The sequence below is a fragment of the Rhinatrema bivittatum genome, chromosome 1 (genome assembly GCF_901001135.1).
Source record: "Rhinatrema bivittatum chromosome 1, aRhiBiv1.1, whole genome shotgun sequence".
Classification (NCBI taxonomy): Eukaryota; Metazoa; Chordata; class Amphibia; order Gymnophiona; family Rhinatrematidae; genus Rhinatrema; species Rhinatrema bivittatum.
Genome location: NC_042615.1, coordinates 111,173,649 through 111,199,024, shown reverse-complemented (window position 1 = coordinate 111,199,024; position 25,376 = coordinate 111,173,649). Strand labels below are relative to the sequence as shown.

General features: G+C 41.9%; 1 protein-coding gene across 4 annotated transcripts in view; it reads right to left on the bottom strand.

Annotated features, from left to right (window-relative positions):
• Positions 1–25,376, bottom strand: part of TENM3 (teneurin transmembrane protein 3) — a 1,731,308-nt gene that overhangs the window by 16,266 nt on the left and 1,689,666 nt on the right. For all 4 annotated transcript variants that reach the window (XM_029581140.1, XM_029581227.1, XM_029581302.1 and 1 more), the window contains 3 exons: positions 16,778–16,953; positions 15,932–16,167; positions 9,918–10,214 (listed from right to left, as the gene is read on the bottom strand). In XM_029581140.1, the coding sequence (XP_029437000.1) occupies positions 9,918–10,214; positions 15,932–16,167; positions 16,778–16,953 (709 nt within the window). The remainder of the gene's footprint in view (positions 1–9,917; positions 10,215–15,931; positions 16,168–16,777; positions 16,954–25,376) is intronic.

Here is a 25,376-nt window from a genome sequence, read left to right as displayed (position 1 = left end):
AACAAGTGATATTGTTTTAGAAATAGTATTTTAATAAATAAGAGAAATGGATATTCTCATTAATGTGAAACTATTTTCATACACATATTTTGGGGAAATAGTCAAAGAGTTCTGCAATGATTTCACACATATTAGCATATACATGAGTAAGTAGTATATACATACGTATATGCTATTTTAGAAACCTGGTGAGTATGCGTGCACTTGCAGTTTCATACATAAATGTCAAAAGGGAGAAAAATAATTGGCTTAGGGGCAGGATTCAGAAGTTACTATTTTGTAAGTGGTATGTGTGCACATATTATTGAACTTGTCTATATGCTATTATAGCTGTTGTTGTAGAAGTGAAATTGCACTTGCCATTTGACTGCAGCTTTTGGGTGGGAGGTCTGGGTTAAGTGGTGTGGGATCAGGAGGGTCTGTGTGTACTGGTGAAGGTGTTGGCAAACTGGTGATTACAAGTACCGCATAAGTAAATATTTTCATAAGTGGACTACACACATTCTTTATAAAATATATGCCTCTGTGGATAACTCAGGGTTATTATGTGCACAAGAAATAATTATGTACAAAACATATTTGTACAGAATTTAATAAAATGAATAAATTGCGTGTTTTCTTTCATTACAAATATTATGCATGTTCTGTAAGGGTAGAAATATGTTCCTGCCAAACAGTTTATAAAATATAGGCATAAATCTTCATAGGCCTACTTGCACGCATATTTGGTGACTATTGAAAATTGTTTTTTTTTTTAAATGTATATGTGCATATCAATATCTACAACTATGTCTTGCTTAAAATAAACTATACTTGATATTCAGTTATCAAATTTGAAATTTTAGTGAGGCTTCAACATCTTGTTATGGTATCAGCCCTTGCTAAATCTGGTCTGTCACCAGTTAGTGCATCATACTAAAAGTACGCAGAAGTTTTCTGACATGATGCTGACAAATCCCTATGCTTGACATTTCCTAACTACTGTGGGAGAATTTTCAGACTGTCTGCATTGGGAAAAAGACCTTGTGAACTTTTTATCCATGGGCTTTGTTGCCAGCCTTCAAAGTTAAACTGCATGTGCACTCTCTCTTTGAAACTTGCCATTGGTACAATAAAGTGTGTGGGGTCACTTGCACCTGCTTTTTCTGCAGGTAGGAGTTTGCTTGAAAATTTCACACATAGATTTCAGAATGCCTTATATGAACACACTTTCCCTAACTCACCCTACACACATTCCCAGGAAACATCTCCCCTTGTGTGGCTATGAGTATGCGCATTCTAGAACAAATGTGGACCATTAACTGCTATGATGGCAGGCAATTATCAATTTATACTGAAGAAACACTTTTTGTCCATGGAAACTGCTTCGAAAATCGGCCTCCCCCATCCTTATATAATGGTTGTTAAGCCCAGTTACAGTAGAAATACAAATGTTATACTAGTTTTGAAGGCATTGTTAAAATATAGTAAGAGTCCTATGAGCCTTAGACAGAAGGTAAAACATTCTCCTATTAACAGAACCACTTTACTCCAAAAAGGAGAAATTACTACTTAGCTGATAATTTCCTTTTCCTTAGTACAGAGGTGAATTCAAAACCAGTGGGTTATTTAACTCTACCAGAGGATGGAGACAGAGCAAAGCTGATATCACAGTATATATAAACCTGCAGTGACATCAGCCCACCAGTATTCTCTGCAAAAGCCAACTGTTGACAAACTAACAAAACTTGATTATTAACAGATAACCATTCCAGCACTCAGCCAACAGGAAAACAGACAAAGAGTGTAATAACACTAGTCTGGGGTCTTGACTGTTGCTTACCAGTACTCCCTGGAACACAGGGCCACGCAGGAGGACCATAGCACAACTGTTAGGCAGCCAAGGGTGGGAAGTTGGATTGACCTATCTGTACTAAGAAAAAGGAAATTATCAGGTAAGCAGTAATTTCTCCTTTCTTAGCATACAAGGCAGGTGAATCCAAAACCAGGGGATCTACCAAAGCTACTCCTGAACAGGGTAGGAGGCTGCCCGTGGTCTAGTCAAAACCGCATGAGCAAAGGCTGCATACTCCCGGGCCTGCATATCCAAGCAATAATGCCTGAAAAAGGTGTGTAAAGAGGACCACATCGCAGATTGGCAAATGTTGATGCCCATGAGCCCATGACACTGCCTGAGCCCTAATGGAATGAGCCCTAACATGACTAGGCAATGGCTGCTCAGCATCCACATATGCAGTTGTGACTACCTCCTTAATCCAGCAGGCTATTATAGCCCGCAATGCCGGATAACCCTGCTTACTCTCATGGAGTATAAACAGCAAGTCTGGCTTCCCGAGAGGTTCATAAACTACTAAATACCTCAAGATATACCTCTTGACATCCAAGGGCCATAACAGGCGATATTCTTCCACATCTCTTTCTCTGTCCACAGACAGCAGGGAAACAGACTGATTCAAGTGAAAATCTGAGACCACTTTTGGCAAAAAGTAAGGAACAGTGAACAGCTGAATCACACCTGAAGACATTCATAGAAATGGCTCCTGGCAAGACAAGGCCTGTAACTCAGATACTTGACAAGCAGAACAAATTGCCATGAGAATCACTGTTTTCAAGGTCAGCAAACTCAAGGAAAAGTTACGCATGGGCTGAAAATTAGGGCCCGCCAAAAAATCCATAACTAGATTAAGACTCCACAAGGGCACCGGTATCCGCAAAGGAGGATGAAGATGTTTCACTCCTTTCAAGAAATGGGCCATATCAGGATGAGCTGACAAGGCCCCACCATTCACCTGACCTTGGAAACAGGCAAGAGCTATCACCTGTACCTTTAAGGAATTAAGGGCCAATCCCTTACTAAATCCATCCTGCAGAAATTCCAAAATGAGCAGGATCTTAACCGTAGGAAGAAACGTTCGATCTTTACAGCAAGCCTCAAACACTTGCCAAACCCGCATATAGGCTAAAGATGTGGAGAACTTTCTCACTCAGAACAAGGTGGCAAACATCAAAGCAAAATATCCACGCTTCAGCAACTGAGTCCTCTCAAGGGCCATACTTGTAAGGCAAAATCTATTCAGATCTTCATGAAGAACAGGCCCCTGCCATAGCAGATCATAGCTGGAAACTAGAGGGGAGATTCCATCAGGATCTTTCTCAGATCTACCACCAGAAGCACCACCCCCCTGTGACTCTTGATCCCCTGAATCATTCTGCCCAACATGGGCCATAGGGGAAAGCATACGGTAGCTTGCCCTCCAGCTATTCCAGCAGAGAACATCGATGTCCAGGGACTTTGGATCTCTCCTGCGACTGAAGAATCAAGAAACCTTCACATTGCAAGAAGTTGCCAGTAAGTCCAAAAACGGAAGGCCCCAGCAATCCACTATTAGCTGGAATGCCTTGTTTGACAATTCCCAGTCTCCTGGATCCAGACTATCTGCTGAGAAAGTCTGGTCTCACATTGTATTTTCCTGAAATGTGCGAGACTGAGATCTCCTGAAGATGCACTTACGTCCATTCCATAAGTTGGGTTATTTCTTGCAACTCTTGCTGGCTCTTAGTTCCTCCCTGCTGATTGATATATGCCACTGTTATTGCATCCAGACCGTTTGGCCTTGCAATCTGTCGCCGAACCGGAAGCATGCCAACTGGACCAAACAGGCTTCTAGCCAACTGATGTTCCAGAGAAACTCTTCTGCACTCCAGTGCCCTTTTCACTGTCAACTCCTGACAATGAGCTCCCCAACCCTGGAGGCTCACATCTGTCGTGAGTACTAGCCAGTCTGGTGAGCTTAGGGAAACCCCTTACCTTAGATAACCCACTCTTAACCACCACTGTAGTTGAGAGCAGATCTCCAACAGCAGATGGAGCCGAGACTGAGGGTTCCAAGATAGCAGAGTGCACTGAAGAGGACGCATACGCGCCCTCGCCCACGGCACCACCTTCAGGTTTGCTGCCATCAATTCAAGCACATGAAGATAGGACCACACTATCAGGTGAATTGTGTTCGTCAATAGCCACACCTACGCCGTCAGCTTCTGAATACATCCCTTCGGCAGGAACATAAGAACATAAGAACATGCCATACTGGGTCAGACCAAGGGTCCATCAAGCCCAGCATCCTGTTTCCAACAGTGGCCAATCCCGGCCATAAGAACCTGGCAAGTACCCAAAAACTAAGTCTATTCCATGTTATTGTTGCTAGTGATAGCAGTGGTCATTTTCTAAGTCAACTTAATTAATAGCAGGTAATGGACTTCTCCTCCAAGAACTTATCCAATCCTTTTTTAAACACAGCTACAGTAACTGCACTAATCACATCCTCTGGCAACAAATTCCAGAGTTTGATTATGCATTGAGTGAAAAAGAACTTTCTCTGATTAGTTTTAAATGTGCCCCATGCTAACTTCATGGAGTGCCCCCTAATCTTTCTATTATCCGAAAGAGTAAATAATCGATTCACATTTACCCGTTCTAGACCTCTCATGATTTTAAACACCTCTATCATATCCCCCCTCAGCCATCTTTCTCCAAGCTGAAAAGTCCTAACCTCTTTAGTCTTTCCTCATAGGGGAGTTGTTTCATTCCCTTTATCATTTTGGTCGCCCTTCTCTGTACCTTCTCCATCACAACTATATCTTTTTTGAGATGCGGTGACCAGAACTGTATACAGGAACACCCTGCACTGTTTTGTTTTGAACTGAATCCCGAGATACTTTAGCGACAGTGCTGGGTGAAGATTGCTCTTGGCCAGGTTCACGACTCAACCTAGCTCCTGCAACAAGGAAATCACCTTGCGTGAGACCCAGATGCTCTCTTCTACACATCCAAGTATGGGTGTCTCAGGATCCCATCTTTTCTCAACTCCGCTGCCACCACCATCATAACCTTGGAAAAAGTTCTGGGTGCAGTGGCCAAACCAAAAGGTTGCGCTCAAAACTGATGATGACATCCTAAAACCACAAAATGCATAAAACATTGATGCTCTACTAGGATGGGAATATGCAGGTATGCCTCGAACAGATCCAGGGACATTAGGAACTCCCCCGACTCTACTGCCATTCACTGAGCGCAAGGTTTCCATGCAAAAACGAGTCACACGCAAATGTTAGTTAATTGCTTTGAGATCCAGAATGGGACAAAAAGATCTTTCTTTCTAGGGCACAATGAAATAAATGGAATAGTGGCCAGCATTTTCTTGAGACGTGGGCAATGGAACCACAACTCGCAGGCTGAGAATTCTTAACAACTTACACTCCACTGCCTGTCTCTTCTGTGGAGAGTTCCAGGGAGACACTATGAACATGCCCTGAGGAACACTGTGAAACTCCAGCACATAGCCACCCCAATAAAATAGAAAGAGGCGTCCTCCTATCTCTTGATCCTGGAGGAGGGTTGACACACCTTCATTGGGAGGCTCGGGGTGCTCCACTACCTGAGCATGCACCACGTCTGGGCTGCCTGGGACGAAAGGACTAAGATCTACCCAAAGATCAAGTCTTCTGAAAAGCCACTCCTCTATAGTGTCGAAAAAGTCTGAACCCCCAATATGACTTCTCGCACTGAAGGATAGCAGTACCTGTTTCTTATCCTCTGGCAATCTAAGATCCAGGGACTCACCCCACTTATTGGCCATTTTCTCCAGCTCACTCCCAAATAAGAGTGAGCCTTTAAAAGGCAGCTTTGTAAGGTTAGCCTTCAAGGTTGTTTTGGCTGACCAATTTCTCAGCCATAGCTTACACCTAGCTGCTGTTACCGAAGCCACCCCTCTGGCCGAAGTGTGTACCAATTCGCAGCCTTCATCTGCCAAAAAAGCAGCTGCTGGTTCCATTACTGCCCTGGAATTTACACCAGATTTATCAATCTTCTGAGAGAGCAGAATACAAGAACGAGCAACCAGGGAACAACAGGAAGCTATCTGCAAATTCATTGCCATTGCTTCAAAGGCCTGCTTAAGAATAGCCTCAATTCTCCTATGCAGAGCATCCTTAAAGGCTGCCCCTCCTTCTATGGGTATAGTCATCCACTTGCTGACAGCACACACAAGTGCATCCACCTTGAAAAATGGGGCCTTCCAAGGCTTGTCCCCCTTTGAAATTAGCTTCAGAGGTGACCCACTCAAGATCAATTAATTTTTGAATAGCCTCCATAATAGGAAAAAAACCCATGAGGCTTTACACAAAGAAATCAAAAGGAAATCTTTCTTTGGCTCAGACATGGATTCAGCCCCAGGTACGCCAAACATCTTTAGTGTCTGGGAAATCAAAACCGGTAACTCATTTTTATGAAAGAACCACAACATAGTTCCATATGCCTGAATATGACAAGCAGCACAGAGGGTAAGGCGCTTAGGATTCTTTGCTATAGGCACCATCAGTCTAACAGTAAGCTGAAATATGAGTCTGAGGAGGGTGCGCCCAGCTGTAACCGTGCTGCAAAAAACTAGGTACCCAAAATTTAGGAGTCCAAAATCTAGGCACTTAACACTGTACCTCAATGGGCACCCAAAAACTGGGCTCCCACGAGGACACAACACTTGCGCACAGATAAGCATGTGTAAATGGGTGCACAGATGGAAGCCCCTAGTCAACTGGATGTCCAACCAGGCGCCCAACCAAGCGTCCAACTAGACGCACAAACTGGATGCATACCTGGATGCTTAACCAGACACACTTGCACAGCCTGATGGAACTGAAGAGGGCAGCCTAATATGCAGGAAAAAAAGTGCGCGAAAAACCACCACAGCCTACCATGCGGCGAACAAGAAAAGCTGGAGAGCGGGGCCTAGCCAAAAGGCTGCTCACATCCCCCAAACTCCAACGGAGGTGGGAACGAATGTTGGATCGGTGTGCCGAGCACAGAGACAGAAGGAAAGAGGAACCCTAACAAAAACGTACTCTCTGATGATTTATATATCATATATATTATATATATACCTGAGCTCAGCCGGCTGAGAACAGAATCGGTTTCCAGCTGTGGGGGAGAGGGCATATACCTTCACTATTGCACTCAGCTTCCTGCACCCACTGCCCTTCAGCTGTTTGTTTGTTTTGTTTTTTTTTTAACAGCTAAGTCCATGCGGGCTGAAAACCAGCTACCGAACCAAGCCACTCATCTGAGGGACGGATCCAAGGATATCACCTCAGGAATTCTCGACTGAGGGAGGGATCACATGGTATCACCATAGGAGAGTGAGGCAAATTAAATTTCCTTCTTCTTTTCTCCTTCTAAAACTTAAAACAATCCCCAGTAGGGAGATGCATATCTACCATCTGCTGGAGATGGAGAATACTGATGGGCTGATGTCACAGCAGGGGTATATATACTGCAATGTCAGCTTTGCTCCATCTCCATCTGCTGGTAGATGCACAAAACCCACTGGTTTTGGATTCACTTGTCTGTACACTGAGAAAGGGGCAGTTACTTTATTGCCACTAGGTAAGAATATCCAACCAATGTTTCTTTAATAATATTTAATGCAGCTGCACTGATTAGATTGTTGGAAATATCAAACCATCATTTCCTTGGGTCTGTTATTTCCCCTTTTAATCTTATTCTTGAGGATCCTTGCTTCTCTTAATACACTTTCTAACTTATTATTTTTTAACTCTGGGTATGTGTGCACACTTTATTTGTAAAAACTGGAGATGCAGCCATACCTTTCCTTGACTCCTTTACATTTGTTCTTGCATACTTTGTATGTATCAATGTGTCTACGCACAGGCTCTAAGCAAGATTAGCACAGTGGCATCTCAATTTACTTTATTATGGCAAGAATGGATAAGCAGGAGGACCTTTTAAAAATCTCAGGCATGAAAATAAAAATCAGAATGAAAAATGGAATCCTAATGACTTGTTGCTTTTACTGATGTGAAAAAGCTTACTGCCGCTGTTGCTTTCTTTCCCCCTACTAACATCAATGACAGCAGGAAACTTGCACTAATGGCATGGTGAGTGGAGTGAAGCATGGGTGATGATGCAGAAAATGGTATATTTAACAGCAGCATACGCTACTGATGGCTTGTTAGAGCATATTTTGTTAGATTAAGAAATGAACTTTGAATCTAATAATCCTGTAAAAACTATCCTAGAGATTATTAATACATCATCTGATCTGACAATGAGTCTTCGGTTGGTGAAACATTATCCCGAGAGAGAAGCCTACAACATATCTGATCACTGTTTTATCCCAGTTTTCTATTTTACTACTTAGTACTTCTACAGGACTTCTAGACATACATAGTAATGTCCAGATGCAGCAGAGACAGGCTACAGTTTGCTTTACTTTGTTACGTGAAAGTGGTTTTGACATGCAGTACACAGAAAGATTTCATATTATGAAAAATCTGAGATTCACACTGATTTGAAATTAGTTTTCTTGAATTTTACCACACTATCAGAAGCCCATAGTGTGCTGACGTAGCATTCACTACAACCAATGTGAACTATTGCCTTCTAAATAGTAAAAGTTTGCATAGATCTGAAAGACAAATATTTTCACTGACTGTTCCACATTTATGGAACGTTAGCACAGAGAATTCCCTAACGAATTTTAGGTGATCTTGTGAGGCTTGGTTGTTGTACTTAAGTTTGTTTTCTGATTAGTCTGTTTATGGCCCCTGTGATTATAAAGCATAAATGTAGTAATCTTTGGAGAAAGTAGATATTTTACATTGCCATATTATGGTTGATTATGTAAAAAATATTTAGGGCTTTATTTCTGGCCAAGTACGCTGGTCTTTTAAGTAAGTGTTTTTGGATTTGTTAATTCTGGTATGTAGTTATTGTTGCTATGTAATATCTGTAATCTGGTTTGGCTGTACTCAGAAATAGGACATATAATTATATTAAATAAACAGACAGACATCTCTTTCAGGCCATATCTATAATTATAAGACAAGAAACTGGCTAATAAAATTCACATTATACTATATTCAAACAGCAGCAAAATATATATTTAAAACGATTCATCTGCATAATTGGCCATGCCCTATCCAAAAGCATCCCATCAGCTTCAACCATAACAAATGGCATCACAGTTTTCTGCTCTTCACACAGGTTAAAACAATAAACTGTGAGTAACTGCAACACTTAAATTATTTTATCTCAAAGTTAAATGAAACAGCTAATTAGGATCTGAATAAACAAGTCAAGTCAAGGGTTTAAAGTAAGTTATATAAATCCGATATTACATGGCCCAACTAAATATGGGTGAAATATTTAAATACAAGTTGCTTTAAAAGTGGACATTTTTACTACAAGATATTTTAATTGTCAATTCCAAGATGAATGTCAAAGGTGCCCTCCTGGAATTATGTTTCTGAAATATCTTGCACAGCATATGAAATGAGATCCCTGATTCCTGCTCTGCTATAGCACAATGGACGAACTGGCTGCCTGCACTGAAACAAAATCTCTTCTATATGCCCCCACCCCCAAACATCCCAGACTTTGTGCATAAATTATTTTAAAAAGGCTTAAGTTTTACAGATCCTCCTCCTACGTGCTTGTTTGTTTTGTGTGGACAGCACATGTTGTTAGTTTATGGCATAAATAATTTAAAAACGCATTTAGGAGCACATATTCAGAGGCTTTTAATCAGTAACTCACAAGTTATCGAGGTTAAATAATGACTTTTTAATATTTCTCCAATTTTATCCGACTAAACTTTAGCTGGCTATCTCATTATCTGGCTAAAATTTAGCTGGACAATTTAGGTGTGTTCCAGGGGTGTTTTGGGGAGGAGTTAGGTTAGTCGGTTAAGTTATCTGGCTAACTCTAATATTCAGCCATAGAGCTGTCCTGATGCAGACACGTTAATCACCCTAATACCCATGTGGAACACATGTTATACGTATCAACTGTAATCTGTAGAGCTACATGTAAGGCCACTAAGGTGCCCCTAAGTACACCTCACCTTTTCAAGGTATGTATAATACCATGTCTTTCCATCAGCAAACAATCGAGATACAATCCTGCCCTGACCATCATAGTCTACTTTTTCACTGGTAGTCCCTCGCTGGATGCTGGCAATTTGACCTGTAGATGAATAGGTAACATTGACGGCCATAAGCTTGCTGCTCGGCAGCCAGAGAGTTGGATGACCTGACATGTCATAAGCAATCCTTAGTAGAAATTTACGGTGGTCATCGTAGATTTTCTCCGTCCTTGTGGTGCGATCATAGTCCACGGAGAGGAGATTTCTGCCATTTACCTGTCACGAAACAAACAACATGTAACCATAAATCAAGCTGTTCTAATATCAGTTACTTAATGCTTCTCAAACCATCAGCTATTGTTTAAACACCATTTACTATGATTGATTCTCTTTGTCAGTAAATTAATTTAGCAACTTCTTGTATAAGTGCAAGGCATTAGATTAACTGCTGTTTTAAAAGGTTTCATTAAACACAGAAACAGCCTGGCATTTGTTCAACCTCTTTTAAATTAAGTTCTTTTTGAAGTTTAGTCAACTGTTAACGAAATGCAAAAATGTATTAATTGAAAAGTTCCAGAATTATGTGCCTCTCATCTACACAGAATTAACTGCCGCTCATCTGGCATATAAAAACGTTTATTTATGGAACCCCACAAAGGGTGGTAAACATACAGGAAATGGAATGGCAACGCATGAATCACAAATAATTATTGTACTTTGCTCATTCTTCACTAACATTTAAAGCTAACAAGTTATGTTCAAAACATTTAGTGATTCTCAAATTCAATACAATTCAGCAGAACTGTAAGTTATAGCCAAGAACCTTGGTTTCCTGCAGCGATCGGTTAGAAAATTCTGCAGCATAATTTTTAAATGTTTGTGGCAAACATTTGCATATGAGCCTACATTACATATCCAGCACAAAGTCATTCTTATTAAAAACCCTAGCTTTAACATTTTTAACATTTCCTTAAATAAAATAGTTTTCCGGCTTTTGCGGGATATTCTCTCTTTCTATTCTCTATTTCCTTTTCATTTCTCCTTCCCATCCTCACTCACTTCCCCAAATTCTCTTCTATGTTATGCCTTCTGCTTCTTTTACTGACTCCCACCCTCCAAGTTGCTGTTGTTTCCCTTTAAGCTTTTTCTCCTCCTACCTCTCCTCCACCAATCTTCCTACTCTTCACCTATTTGCCACTGTTGTTTCCCCTGCCTTGCTTGCACCCTGTCTCCCCCTAAGCAGTACCCTCATCCTTCTCTCCCAGTCAAATTCTGGTCTCCTTTTCTCCCTCCATCCCGGGCTAGATTAAGACATACTGACCCCTAAAGTTATGTGAAGTTTAAAAGGCACCATAGCATTATCTACAAATGAAAAACTTGAAATTTAATCATTTTGTTATATTTAGAGACCCCCTTAAAGTGAGCTGTAGGTTAGGTCACTTGTGTCTAATTCCAGCATTTGCCTCACCTCTTCAATTACTGGCCACTTTGTCTTTCCTTCTGCTGCTGGCTTTTCTCTCCTCCTACATCCAGATCCACACTTTCCCACTATAGTCACTGACCTCCTGTAATACCCTAGTGAACTGCTAGTCTCCTCCTTTCCCTACCTCCAACTGCTACCTTTCTCCTTTCCCCTCTCCACCTCTGTTCTCCTATATCCCCTTAAACAAGCCATGTGTCTCCACCCCTTCATTTTTCCATATAGGCCTCTTCCTCTTCCCACAAACCTCCACTCCACTTGCAAGACTCCTCCTCTGCTCCACTGATCATTTGGCTTCCTCACCCCACTCAGTTCCTCCTTCCTTTCCCACTCTTAATTGCTGACCACCTCCTCTTCCCTCCTGTTCCTCCCAGCCTCTGAGCTGCCGCTCTCCCTGTACCCCACCTCAGCTTTCAGCTACATCCTGTACCCTAATGAATGGTTGGCTGCCTCATGCTCTCTCTCTTTTATCCCCCAGCCTCAGGCCTCCTTCTGTCACCGGACCTCACCCACTTGATGGACTTTTCCTTGCCTCTATTCCACTCAGCCGCTGGCATCCTCCACCCAACAAACCCCTGCAAGCCACTGTCTCCTCCTCACATCTTTTTTCCCAGGTAGGCCAACTCCTATTCCTACGACATCTACAACAGCAAATATTATCCATAACACAAAATGCAACATTTATACAGTGAGGTGTATATACTTCTGTAAAGCCTACGTGCAGTTTGCATTGGTGCAGGGGCACATAGGGTTCTTGGGGCCAACTCCAATCTCTCTCACACAAATCTCTTTGACCCCAGGGCCAGGTTCTATTACTGGCAGGGGGGTGGGGGGAGGAATTTCTCCTCCAAGACCCTGGGTAGCAGGGGTGAAAACTCTCTAAATTACCTGGAAGAGTTATGGATTCCTTTTCAGCTTTGTGATGTGAGTGCCAATAAACTCAGGAGATGCTGGTGGAGTGTCCAAAAATAAACTTTACTGAAAGTGTTCTTAGATAAGTCAATGGCACTGTTCACATCAGTTCTTGGCACCACAGATGGCATTTGCAGTTCTCAGACTTTCCTCTATCTATACAAGAGTCTCTTTCTCTACCAGAGCAAGGGAAACTCTCTCCAGAGTATGGAACAGTGAGGATCCCTAGTGGCCAGGGATAACCTTGTTTGGACAGAAAACCCCTTCCAAAATGGTGAGAACATGGTAAAAGTTCAGTCTTTGTATAATTCTAATATTTCTCTTCCCAGGGGGCTCTAAGAACATTTCAGAATGGTCTTATTCACAGTTCAAAAGAGAGCCAATGAATCCCAAAATAACATGCAAAAATAAAAGGGAAACAAAGAAAAATACCATGGTTTCCCATCAGAACAGATTTATTAAAAGTGTCACAATTAATAACAAGGTGTCAGCAAGCCAGTCAGTGTGCGCAGAGAAATACATCAAAGGCCATCCAGTCAACTCAGTCATCCACCTTGTGAGAGAAAACCACTGTTTTTTGTTAATTTTTAAATTGCATCTAAAAAGAACACATAAATCAGGGGTTGCGTGCACAAGTCGGGCTTATGCGTGCTGACCAAATTTTAAAGGCCGCCCAGATGTGCGCATATGTCCTTCTATGTGCACATTTCACTTGATTTAAAAAAGAGGCATGTTATGGGCGGGGTCTGGGGGTTTCGGGGCATGGCCAAGAGATGTGGACTTAAATATATACACGTCCTTGCGCACTCCCAGGCTCACTGCCATGTAAGTTTACTTCTGCTAGGGAAGAGGTGTAAGCTTTAAAAATGTAAAACCAGCCATTTCTTGGGTTTAAAGTGTCTGGTTTAACTGGAGGAAGTGCAGACTATCAAACCAGAAGGATTTGGAGGAGCCAACTGTTAAGTGGGTGAATCTAGTGGACAAACTATTGAAATTGGCAAAGACATGGACACGTGCCTATTATAAAATACTCTGACTTACGTGGTAGAATCAGAATTTGCATGCCTAGGCGGTCACCCACTTAAAATTAGAGATGAGCGTTTGTTTATCACAAATTGTTGTGGTTCGGGGGACCCGAACTTCGTGGAAAATTCATTTTTCGGGTTAATGTGGGGGGGAGGGGTACATTTATTGAAATAAAACAAAACCACCCCAACCCTTCAAATTTACTGTATTACAACCCCCCCACCACCCCGATCCCTCCCCAAGACTTACTAAAAGCCCCGGTGGTCCAGCGGGGTCCCGCGAGTGATCTCTCTCTCCGGGCCGTTGGGCCTGCTACGAATCAAAATGGCGCCGATGGCCCTTTGCCCTTACAATGTCACAGGGGCTACCAGTGCCATTGGTCGGCCCATGTCACATGGTAGGAGCAATGGATGGCCGGCGCCATCTTGTGGCTACCGGTGCCATTGGTCAGCCCTTGTCACATGATAGGAGCACAAGATGGCGCTGGCCATCCATTGCTCCTACCATGTGACAGGGGCTGACCAATGGCACGGTAGCCCCTGTGACATCGTAAGGGCAAAGGGCCATCGGCGCCATTTTGATTCGTAGCAGGCCCGACAGCCCGACGGCCCGGTGGGAGAAATTGCTCACGGGACCCCGCTGGACCACCGGGGCTTTTAGTAAGTCTTGGGGAGGGATCGGGGTGGTGGTGGGGGGTTGTAATACAGTAAATTTGAAGGGTTGGGGGTGGGTTTTTTTCCGATTTGTATTTTATTTGTATTCCTTTTTCTGGTTTCGGGTTCGGGTTCCAGCTTCGTTTTTGCTGAAAAACGATTCGTGGGAAAATGAGTTTTCCCACAAAGTGCCCGAACTGAAACACAACCTGACCCAGAAAAACGAAGCTCATCTCTATTTAAAATTGGGTGCACATGTATATATGGCCAGACTATATTATAACATCCATGCATATATGCATGCAAGATATAAAATGGTCACATATTTGGGTGTGCGCTGATGCACAAGTGCCAGAATGTGCCTGCATGCAGGTATGAAAATTCCTGTCATTTTTAATGTAATGACTAGTTGTCTAAGGACATTTTTTTTAGATGCAATTTAAAAATTAACCAAAAATTTTGTTTTTCTCTCACAAGGTGGATGAATGAGTTGACCGGGTGGCCTCTGATGTATTTCTTTGGGCACACCGAGTAGCTTGATGATAACTTGATATCAATTGTGACACTTTTGATAAGTCTGTTCTGGTAAAAAAAACGTGGAGTTTTTCTTTGTTTTCCTTACTCACAGTTCTCCAGAATGTCACTGTTATTCAGGATCCCTCGCTGGAAAAAGGATCCAACCAGGAACAACACAGTTCTCTTGATAATCCTCCTTCAGGGCAGGAAGGAGGCAGCAAAATCTTCTTCCCAGGTCTTCTAACACAAAAATCTCTTTCCATAAAACTGAGTCCATACACCGGAATCCACCTGCAGTGTGTCACCATCAGGCCATCACCCTTGGATGGAGGATGAAGTGGGCAAAGTATTCCCTATCTTGGCACCCACAGGGACAGACTTCCCCATAATCTCTCTCCAGGCCAAAAAACAGGGGTCTCACATGGTTTCCAAGCACTAAAATGGAACAAAATAACCCCCCCCCCCCCCGCCAAAAAAAAAAAAAACAACCCAGAAGGCAAACCCAACCAGCCAAGGAGTGGACTGGAAAGGCAGATTTCTGACTTTTTTGCAGGACCACAAGTTGGAGTGTCTGAGCCCCAAAGGTAGACCCAAAAAAATCTAACCAAGACTAAATTCTCCTGTTTAACTCCAAACTCAAGCTGCAATGCCCCACTCTCTCGGGAAGAGAGCTGCTGTTATACCACAAGGGGATGGCCATCCCAGCAACCTCAAAAAGAGAGGCTGTACCAAATGGTGCCTCCCCCAATTTATTAGCTCTGCCTTTCCAAGCTCAAGGAGTTAACTAGGGCCATTCTGGTAGTGTCCAAAGGGTCATTACAAATTTAAGGCAACATGATAATCATTTTCTCATGTTACATATATATATTATATACATTTGATTTTTTTAAACATGGCTGCATTATCTTTGTTTTCAATGAAAGCAGAATAATAAATTGAAAAACATGACTGCCATTATCTTATTCAACAGAAGACAACAAACCAGCAACATAGAAAAAAAAGCACATACTAGATATACATTTCACATATTATAGAAAAATCAATTGTGGCCTTTTACTAGATCTGTGTTTTAACAGAGCTGGCAGAAATTCTAAAAGGTTGGTATGAATCATAATAATACTTCATCATAGTTAAAGGAAAACAATATAAGGTAATAATATAATAAAGTGGCACCTATACAATGAGAACAAGGTTTGGAGATTGAATGAACAGTTATTTCTCTGCTTGAAACGATCTCCGACTTCATAAATCTACACCCAAGAAAACAGAGAACTAAAATGCAAAGTTTGAATTTTGCAATGGGCCCTTAGTAATATCATAAGGACAACAAGTTAGTATAGTAACGTTTGCTGTTAGTATTACAGTGCCTAACTAGGATTTGTATAGTACATGTCTGCAACGCTCACCCGAAGCTTCCGACCAACCACATTGATCTTTCCTTGTGCTTGCTCTTTTCGAAATCTCCACTCTACCAGATTCTGCCCATTGTCTCCTGGGAGTGTCATGTTTCTTTTAGCTACTGTGGGGTTGGCTGGGCCAGCTAAAATATGTGGTTCTGTTTGAAAATGTGTATCCATGCCATTGCCATAAATAATTTTGATTGAGCCATCATATCCAATCTGATAGCTGTTTCTTAACTGATCTGAAAAAAGCACCAAACATAAAAACTGGGTCAAAAACTGTAATTTTCACATAGCTATGTATGTCAAAACATAATTTTTAGTTGTATAAATTTATAGCTAACAATTTCTACCAAATTGCTGACAAGAAGGGCATGATTCACTAAGCTTTTTCTTCTCAGTAGACAGAACGAGAAAAAAGTATAGTAAACTAGGGCTTAAATATACTCATATCTGATGTACTTTAGAAAACACAAAAATATATAGTATCTATTGTTTCATAAAATATCACATTATGTTATTATAACAACTCAGAAATGTATTAAGTTTCTCATCCTCATCTTCCAGCTAGAGTCTATCACATTTATTTTGAAATGCCAAAGAATGCAATGACCCCTCCTGCATCAGATGTCTTCAGTGCTTTGCAAATTTACTAGTAAGGTAAATTCATTAAGGATAATCTTACCATACTCCTAATCTCTATAGGCTTAATCTATACCTTTCAGTTTCTGACATCCTAGCCATAGAGCTAAATCTGGAGAATGATTTTGTCTTTCTTTATAACAAAAATGCAATGTACAAAAAAACCCAACAAACCATTTTTAACGACAACCCTGTCCCTTCTAGGATTACCTTGAACCATAGTGTAGAAGGAATCTATTGATGATAAATTTGAAGTGATGCTAACATCTTCTTCTCGGCTAGACGACTGAATGTCAACTGTAATGGCCTTTTCCATTTCTCCATGGAGATTTGTGACCACTCCGGTGGGGAATGTAACATTGGTTAGACGACCCTCACTGTCATAGCTAAAATAGAAATAATGCAAAATTGTAAATGGTCAACTCAACATTTTACCAGTTTCAAATGAAATGAATATATTTAAAATGTATTTACTTTTATGCAGTATGAGATGCAAAATGCAGACTTCAGACAAGCTCTGGAGTAATGGAAAAGCTGTTTCACATCCAGGAACATTTGTGGTAGCAGCAAGATTATAAAGAATGATTCTCCACTCCAGTCTCAGCAGTTTACTCTTTGAAGTGTGACCAGAATCTTCTTTGTACATCTAATTTACTGTTTCAAAGAGTACACACTTTGGTACTATTAAAACTGCTGAGCATCCTGCCCTGAAATCACATTAGCTTTATCTCACTCTTGTTGTCTTTTTGCTCATCTCTAATGAAAATACTGCATATTACTCTGCTCTCATTTCTAGACCTCCATGAAATTATTTTCACTGAACTAAGTGATCACAAGGCAATTTTCCTAAATATTTTGCTTATATAGTATGCTATAATGTAGCTTTGCTTGGCATACTTTTTGCAAAAGCTATATGAAGGGTACAAGGGGCTACACAAAGCTGACAGGAAGAACTACAAATTAGGTGAATAATACATAACATTCTGAACAGAGGAAACGAAACTGTGCCAAGTAATGTCCATTGTTGTCAGAGTTCCAAGGGCACACCACATGAAATAATACCATCCATATATGAACTTTGCTTGGTTGTTGACACTAGTGACACTAATAACTTACACTACAGTAATTGCATTCACAGGCTTTTGGCACTGTGACGGACAAATAAGGGACTAATAGTTTCCTGAGTATATGCTGGTTTATTCAGAGAATGTTGTGCTTTTTTTTTTTTTTTTAAGATTTGAAACAGAGTTTGTCTAAATTTACAGAGAATGGGCAAGGATTAGAAAAGGGTTAAATAAGATTATTTAGTGCCTGCGATGATATGGAAGTTGTCAGAGGAAAGCTATGAATGAATATTAGTATATATTTTCATAATACCATCCACACTATACTTCACCAAGACAGGCCTGCTGTGAAGCAGGTGCAGCCTACATATCACCATTTAAGTATTTTTCTTCTATGACAGTGATTTGTTAAATATATTTATGGTCAATGTCTTCCACCGTCCATATTATGAGGGTAATTTTCAGCCATTCCCGTAACGGTAAAGTCTGCCTATACTTTAGAGAGGATTTTCAAGGCCAGCTTAGTGTGCTAAATTCACTTTGAAAGTACTTGGGCAATTGGCCGAATATGTGCATACATTCACTCATATAAAGTTACACCTTCTCTTTGGAAGATATAACTTGTGTGTGTACACTTGTGTCCATATAATCAAAAAGTATGCACGTATGTACAGACTCCGCCCCTGAACCTACCCCCTGGAATGCCTCTCCTCAGTGCATGCACTTGTCCAAACTTCATTGAAACCCCACATTCTCTGGCAACAAATTTCACAGCTTGATTTTGAAATGAGTGAAAAAAAAATACTTTCTATGATTTGTTTTAAATCTGCTGATTGGGTAAATAACTGTCACCTATCCATTCGTTCCACCCCCACTCATGAATTTATTCTTTCAGCTAAGAATTTACAAAATGTAAGTCTTCTGCTCTTGACATAGGTGTGAGACATGATGCAGTAACATGATCAGTTTTAGCAATGAGATCCTAAGATCATTAATGAGCTTCATGTGGTCTGAATCAATGACCTTATGATCAAAATACTAAAATGAAACTTCAAAAACTATACAAGAACGTAAGAGATATAAAATTAAAATGATCCGGCACTATAAAGCAAACATAAATGGGCTAAATAAAGACATCCCTTACCAGACATAGGGACCTTAATTAAAACTCACACTAAAAAATAATTAGAGTGTATGTCATTAAAAGTTTAACATGCATGCTATAACGCCACTTAACAGGTAACAATCTACATTTTAACAAGTACACATAAAAAAATAGCTTCAATAACACATGAATGCTATTAGCAAGGTGACTAACACATAAAGTTGTAGCTTCTGTGCACTAATAGAACATATGTGCTAAACAGTGTAAGGCTGTGACAAAAATAGCATGTACAACCTAAACTGTACATGTGCAGCCCTCTTGCTGCAAAGCTGTATATGAAAGTAAGCCTGGCCATCTGACTGGTTGTACCTGCTGAGGGGAGAGGCAATGGAGCATCTGGAGACAAGAGAGGAAATATGAAAAGAGGATTTTCAGGAAAAGAAAAAAGCATATCAAAGGCAAACACCCCAGAGGTCTGTCAAGTAGGAGAAGAACTGGCATGACGAAGTTACATCAGGCAGCCCCAGCACATCTATCCCACTGATGCTAGAGAGGGAAATCTATCAACCCTGAGTCAGAAGTGGTAACTTTCCATCCTCCTACAAGTACCCTGTAATACTGGGGCAGCCACAGTATGTTGGCAGCTCTTCATGCAAAACCTTAGAATGCTTCTCCTGGGGAAATCCTGCGCTACTGTGGAGCACAGAATTTCCATTTTCTGTGCAGAATTTGGAGCAGGCCCCGGCGTGCTGCAAGTGGACCCCCCCCCCCCCTGCTGTGGTGAAGATGAAGTAGACCCCAGGTGCCATGAGCAGAGCCCATCCTGCTTGTGGTGAAGAAAGAGCAGGCCCCAGCGTTCTGTGTCATGGCGAAGAAGGCGGCCATGGTATGCTGTGTCATGGGAAGAGGGAGAAGGCCTTGGCATGCCATTTTGCAGTGAAGAGTGAGAAGGCCCAGCGAGCTGTGAGTGGATTGTATTCTGCTTGCAGAGATGGTGGTGCAGCTCTCGGTGTACCGCCAGTGATGCCCATTTTGCTTGCGGCAAAGATGGAGGTGCAAGTCCCGGCTTGCCACGAGCGGAGAAGGTCCCGCTGAGAGTGAGTCTGTGTGAAAAGGTTGCTTGTGAGAGAGACTGCGAGGCTATGTGTAGAGGTGTGTGCCTGAGTGTGTGTGTGTGTGAGTGAGCATGAGTGAAGATTTGTGTGTGTACCAGAAAGAGGGAGTCTTTGTTAGGAGATTGTGAAGGAATGTGTATATGTGTGAGACACTGGGAGCTGGTGTGCATGAAAAAGTGAGTGTGTATGTGAGGGAGTGAGGGTTCTTGTTTGTGAGAGAAGGAGCCTGTGTGAAGGGATGTGTATGTGTGTGTGAAAGAGAGAGAGAGGAAGCCAATGTGCAGAGGAGGGTAAGAGAGAAGGCAAAGTGAAAGGAGACTGGCCAGGGGAGCAGGGAGAGAGGGAGGAAGGGACAGTCTTACAATGTACTTCTAGGGAAATTCTGCTCAAAATATTTAAAACTCTGCATCTTTAAGTAATAACATTTTTCAGTATTACATTTTAAATTAATTACTTAAAGATTGTCATGTATTTTGTGTTATTTTGACCAATATAAAGTATGCTGAATTTTGCAGAATTTTCAAATTTTGTGTGCAGAATTTTCAATTTTTTTGTGCAGAATTCCCAGGAGTAGAATGCCTGTATTTGTCTTGGGACAAATTACCACAATGGCCATGGCCACAGACCACAAGTTCAAGCAACTAATACCTCCACCATGTGTTTTATCCCTGAAGCTCCTATCCCCCTTCCACAGCATCTACTCCATCCATACCATGTGGGAACTGCCAACTCAGAGGGCCACAGATCAGAGATGGAAAGGGGCTGCCTTGAGAGCATTCTTCCAAGTTTTTGCAAGATGATTTCTGGGAGGGGCTTACAGTTCAACTGCTGCTGCCTTTTCTCCACTGTCTTCCAGATTGTTCAATTTATTTATTTATTTATTTATTTATTTAAGAACTTTTAATATACCGATGTTCGTGAGCCACATCGCACCGGTTTACAATTTAACTCAGGAAAGGAGGAAATTACAATGAACGAGGAGAGGGGAGTGGGAGCAGGCGAGAAAAGGGGAAGAGGGGGCGGGAAGGAGAGAGAGAAAGAGCAGAAGGGCAGAAATAAAAGAAGAGCAGAGCAACTATAAAAGCATAGGTAACTTATGTACATCAGGGGGGCGGGGTAAATAGGATAAAGGTGTTGGACATGAGCAGTTTAAAAAAACATCTTAATGATAGAGCATAAAATGAGCAGGAGAGAGGGCTAAAACTGGGTGGAAGGAGGCGGGGGTCTAGGTTTGATTGGCATCAGGGTAGGCCTGTCTGAAAAGCCAAGTCTTGATTCCTTTTTTGAAGGCGTGCAGGGATGGTTCAAGACGTAGGTGGGTGGGGAGTGAATTCCAGAGGTTAGGGCCCGCAATAGTGAAGGCTCTTTCTCTGGTCGTGGTAAGGCATGCAGTTTTGAGGGGTGGGGTATGTAGTGTGCCCGCAAGTGCTGATCTCACTGGGTGCTTGGAGGAGTGGAAGTGGGGCATTGTCTTGAGCCAGACGGACTTATTTTTATGGAGCGCATTGTGAAAGATGGTGAGAGTTTTATATTGGATGCAGAAAGAGATGGGTAGCCAGTACAGATCCTTTAGTATGGGGGTGATGTTTTCTCTCTTATGAGTGTTGGTGATGATTCTTGCCATGGCATTCTGTAGGGTTTGTAGGGGTTTGATGGTGGAGTATGGGAGGCCTATAAGCAGGGAGTTGCAGTAGTCTAATTTTGAAAGGATGGTTGTCTGCAAGACTAGGCGGAAGTCTTGGGCATGGAGAAGAGGCTTAAGCTTTTGGAGGATATGGAGTTTGTAGAAACCCCCCTTTAGTAAAGCTTTAATGTGTGGTTTAAAGTTAAGGTGTTGGTCAAGGGTGATTCCTAGGTCTCTTACAAAGGGCAGCGGGGAGTGGGTTAGAGTAGGTGGAGATGAAGGTTCTGGTTGATTAGTGATGATGAGGATTTCCGTTTTTGCTGCATTAAGAGCTTGGTTGGAGGTTGGATAATAACGAATTAATGGAGACTAGGCAAGAATCCCAGAAATGCAGGGATTCTTTGAGGGTGTTTTGAATGGGGATGAGAATCTGCACGTCATCGGCATACAAGAAGAAGTTAAGGCCTAGGTCAGTGAGGAGGTGGCAGAGAGGTAGGAGATAAACATTGAAGAGGGTAGAGGATAGGGAGGACCCTTGGGGAATGCCTTGCATAAGGAGAAGGTGGGAGGATTTGGCCTTGTCAATTTTTACTACGTATTCTCTGTTGGAGAGATAGGAAGAGAACCATGAAAGTGCTGTGTTGGAGATGCCTATCTCTGCCAGCCGGGAAATAAGGATTTGGTGGTTGACCATGTCAAATGCTGCCGAGATATCTAGGATGGCAAGTAGAAATGATTTCCCTTGGTCCATGCCTATGAGGATAGTGTCTGTGATAGCTAACAGGAGATTCTCGGTATTATGACCCTTACGGAAACCAAATTGGGATGGGTGTAGGATATCATGGTCCTTGAGGTAATCTGTGAGTTGACTATTGACTACCTTCTCAAGGATCTTGGAGAGAAAAGGCAGGTTGGATATGGGCCGGTAATTTGCTGGGTCAGTGGGGTCGAGGGTGGGTTTTTTAAGGAGGGGCTTGACAACTGCAAGTTTGAGGGGGTCTGGGACTTTGCCGGAAGTCAGTGAGCAGTTTATTATATTGGCTAAAGGTTTAGCAATGGCGGTGGGTATGGAGAGTAGGGTTTTAGAGGGGATTGTGTCTGCTATATGGGATGCAGGTTTCATCTTTTTTAAGATGGTTTCTATCTCCAGGGTTGTTATGAGGTCAAAAGATCCAAGATTGCTGCCATTGTGGTTAGGGAGTGGGGAAATGTGAGTGAGCTTAGGGGGGAAATGTAGGAGAATATTGGATATTTTGTTATGGAAGTACTTTGCAAATTCTTCGCATTTTTCCTTGGTGTTTTCTTCGTGTGAGGTGGGGAAAGATGATTTTGTGAGAGCTGCAACATAAGAGAATAGAGCATTGGAGTTGAAATGGTAGTCATGGATTTGGCAGAGTAGTAGTCCCGCTTGGCTTGGAGGGTGGCTTGACGGTAGTTGTGTAGTGTGTGTTTGTAAATAGCTTTGTGTGTGGGGGTGGGTTGTCTGCGACAGATATGTTCTTTGGATCTGAGCTCCTGCTTTATCTTTTTTAGTTCGCAGGTATACCATGTTTTTTTTTTATTCTGCGAGTTGGGGATTTCTTTATGGGTCATAGGGCAGAGTTCATCGGCTATAGTATTGGTGATGTTGTTCCAGGAGTGCAAGGCTGCATCGGGATTAGAGAGGTTAAGGTTCCCAGTGACTTTTTCAAATGCTAGGGTAAGGGCCTCTGTGGAGCATGGTTTACGGAAAGAAATAGTTTTTTTCTGTGTTTGTGAGGCCAAGGAGGGGGTGTTGACTGTGAGACAGGCATTGATAAGGAAGTGGTCGGACCAGGGGATGGGGGAAGCTACGGGGGTGTTAGGTGCTAGGATGTAGGAATTAATAAAGAGGAGGTCAAGGGTATGCCCTGCTTTATGTGTTGGCGTGGTGATGAGCTGTCTGAAGCCTAGGGCTTTGAGGGCAACCAGGAGGGTTTCACAGGTGGGCGATGTGGGACTGGCATCCACATGGAGACTGAAGTCTCCGAGTATAACTGTAGGGAGGTCAGGCTTGAGAGAGTCTACAATATATTCAATGAGGGGGGAAGGGTCATGTTCGAGTAAACTAGGAGGGGCATAGATGAGGCAGATCTGAAGGGCGGTGGATTTAAATAGCCCAATTTCAAATCTGGGGGGGGGGGGATTGGAGGGTTGCAATTTAAGATTGAGGTGTTTTTTGGCAGCTAGGAGTAGCCCTCCACCTCTTTTTATTTTGTCTCGGGATGGAGTAGATGTCATAGGTTTGTAGGGGGAGTTGGTTGATGAAAACATGATCTGAGTTCTTTAGCCAGGATTCGGTAATGGTGCATATATCAGGATTGTCGTCAGTGAGCAGGTCGTGTAGGATGGGTGCTTTTTTAAGGATAGATTGCACATTGATTAATGTTAATGCTATATGAGATCATGTAAGTCATAGAACACAAATGGTGCAATGTTTCAGAACAATCATGGTGTTCAATTGGAACTTAAGGAAATGAAATTTATTTGCAATAGTTAAACACTGCGTATTATACACTGCGGTATACAATGTTTGAAAAAATGATTGTCATCTGCTAATCTGTTTCAAATTACATTTGTATTGATTAAAATGTGTAAATGTTTGTGAAGTGATACCAACATGATCAAGTGCATGTTGGTATCTCTCTTCTCACAGTCTCCTCCCTCACCTTCATTTCTCACCTGTCCTCTCTCACCACAGCTCCTGCTTCAACAGCCTCTTGCCCTCCCCATCAGTAGCCCCCAATGCATCCTATTAACTGAGCCCTTTCAATAACATGTATGCTAAAATATTAACATGGTCTGCTATACAGTATATCTATATTTATTTTATTTATTTATTTTTAATTTTTATATACCGGAATTCCTGTATGCAATACAAATCAATCCGGTTTACAAGTAACGAAAAGGTTGCCCTGGTCTGGGAGGTTAGACCTGGGTTTTTTTTTACATAGAACATAGAACAATAACAATAAACCATTGAACATTATTACAAGGAACATTGAAAGTAACAATAATATTTAACAAATTTAACCTTTTTTTTTTACAAGGAACTTTAGTAGTGAATATGGTCTGCAGTAAACGGTTATATAAAGGTGAATAATGACTGTTAAATAGAAATGCGAATAAGCAAGTATGGTATGAAAATTAAGTGTCAAGGTGTTGGTGACACCCTGCAATGGTTGGATCTGAAAGTCAGGAGGAGGTGCCTATTGGAACGCTTGCCTGAAGAGCCAGGTTTTTAACCTTTTTTTGAACTCTGGTAGATTGGGTTCGAGTCGTAGGTCTGGTGGGAGCGCATTCCATTGGTGTGGTCCCGCAGTGGAGAGTGCTCTTTTTCTTAGTGTTGATTTGGCAGGAGCAGCGGCTAAAGTGCCTTTGTAGGCGCTTCTAATGGGTCTGGAAGATAAGTGTGGACGAAGTTGGGTTTGTAGAGATATAGGTGCGACGTTATGAATTGCTTTATGAATGATGGTTAATGTTTTATATAGGATTCTCTGTTTGATGGGTAGCCAGTGGAGGTTGCTCAAGATGGGGGTAATATGGTCTCTTCTCTTAGTGTTAGTTAGGATTCTGGCTGCGGCATTTTGTACTATCTGTAGGGGTTTGATGCTGTTGGAGGGGAGGCCAAGTAAGATTGAGTTGCAGTAATCAAGTTTCGAGAAAATAATGGATTGAAGAACGAAGCGAAAGTCACTGAAGTGAAGGAGTGGCTTTAGTTTCTTTAGGACCTATAGGAAGCACATATATGCACTCTGGCTTCGATCTGTTGGTTTTTACTAATAACTCTAGAGTCATTTTGAAAGACAGGATGCTGAACTAGATGGATCTTTGTTTGAACCCAGCTTGGCAGTTCTTTTGTTTTTAAGGCAGGTGTTAAATT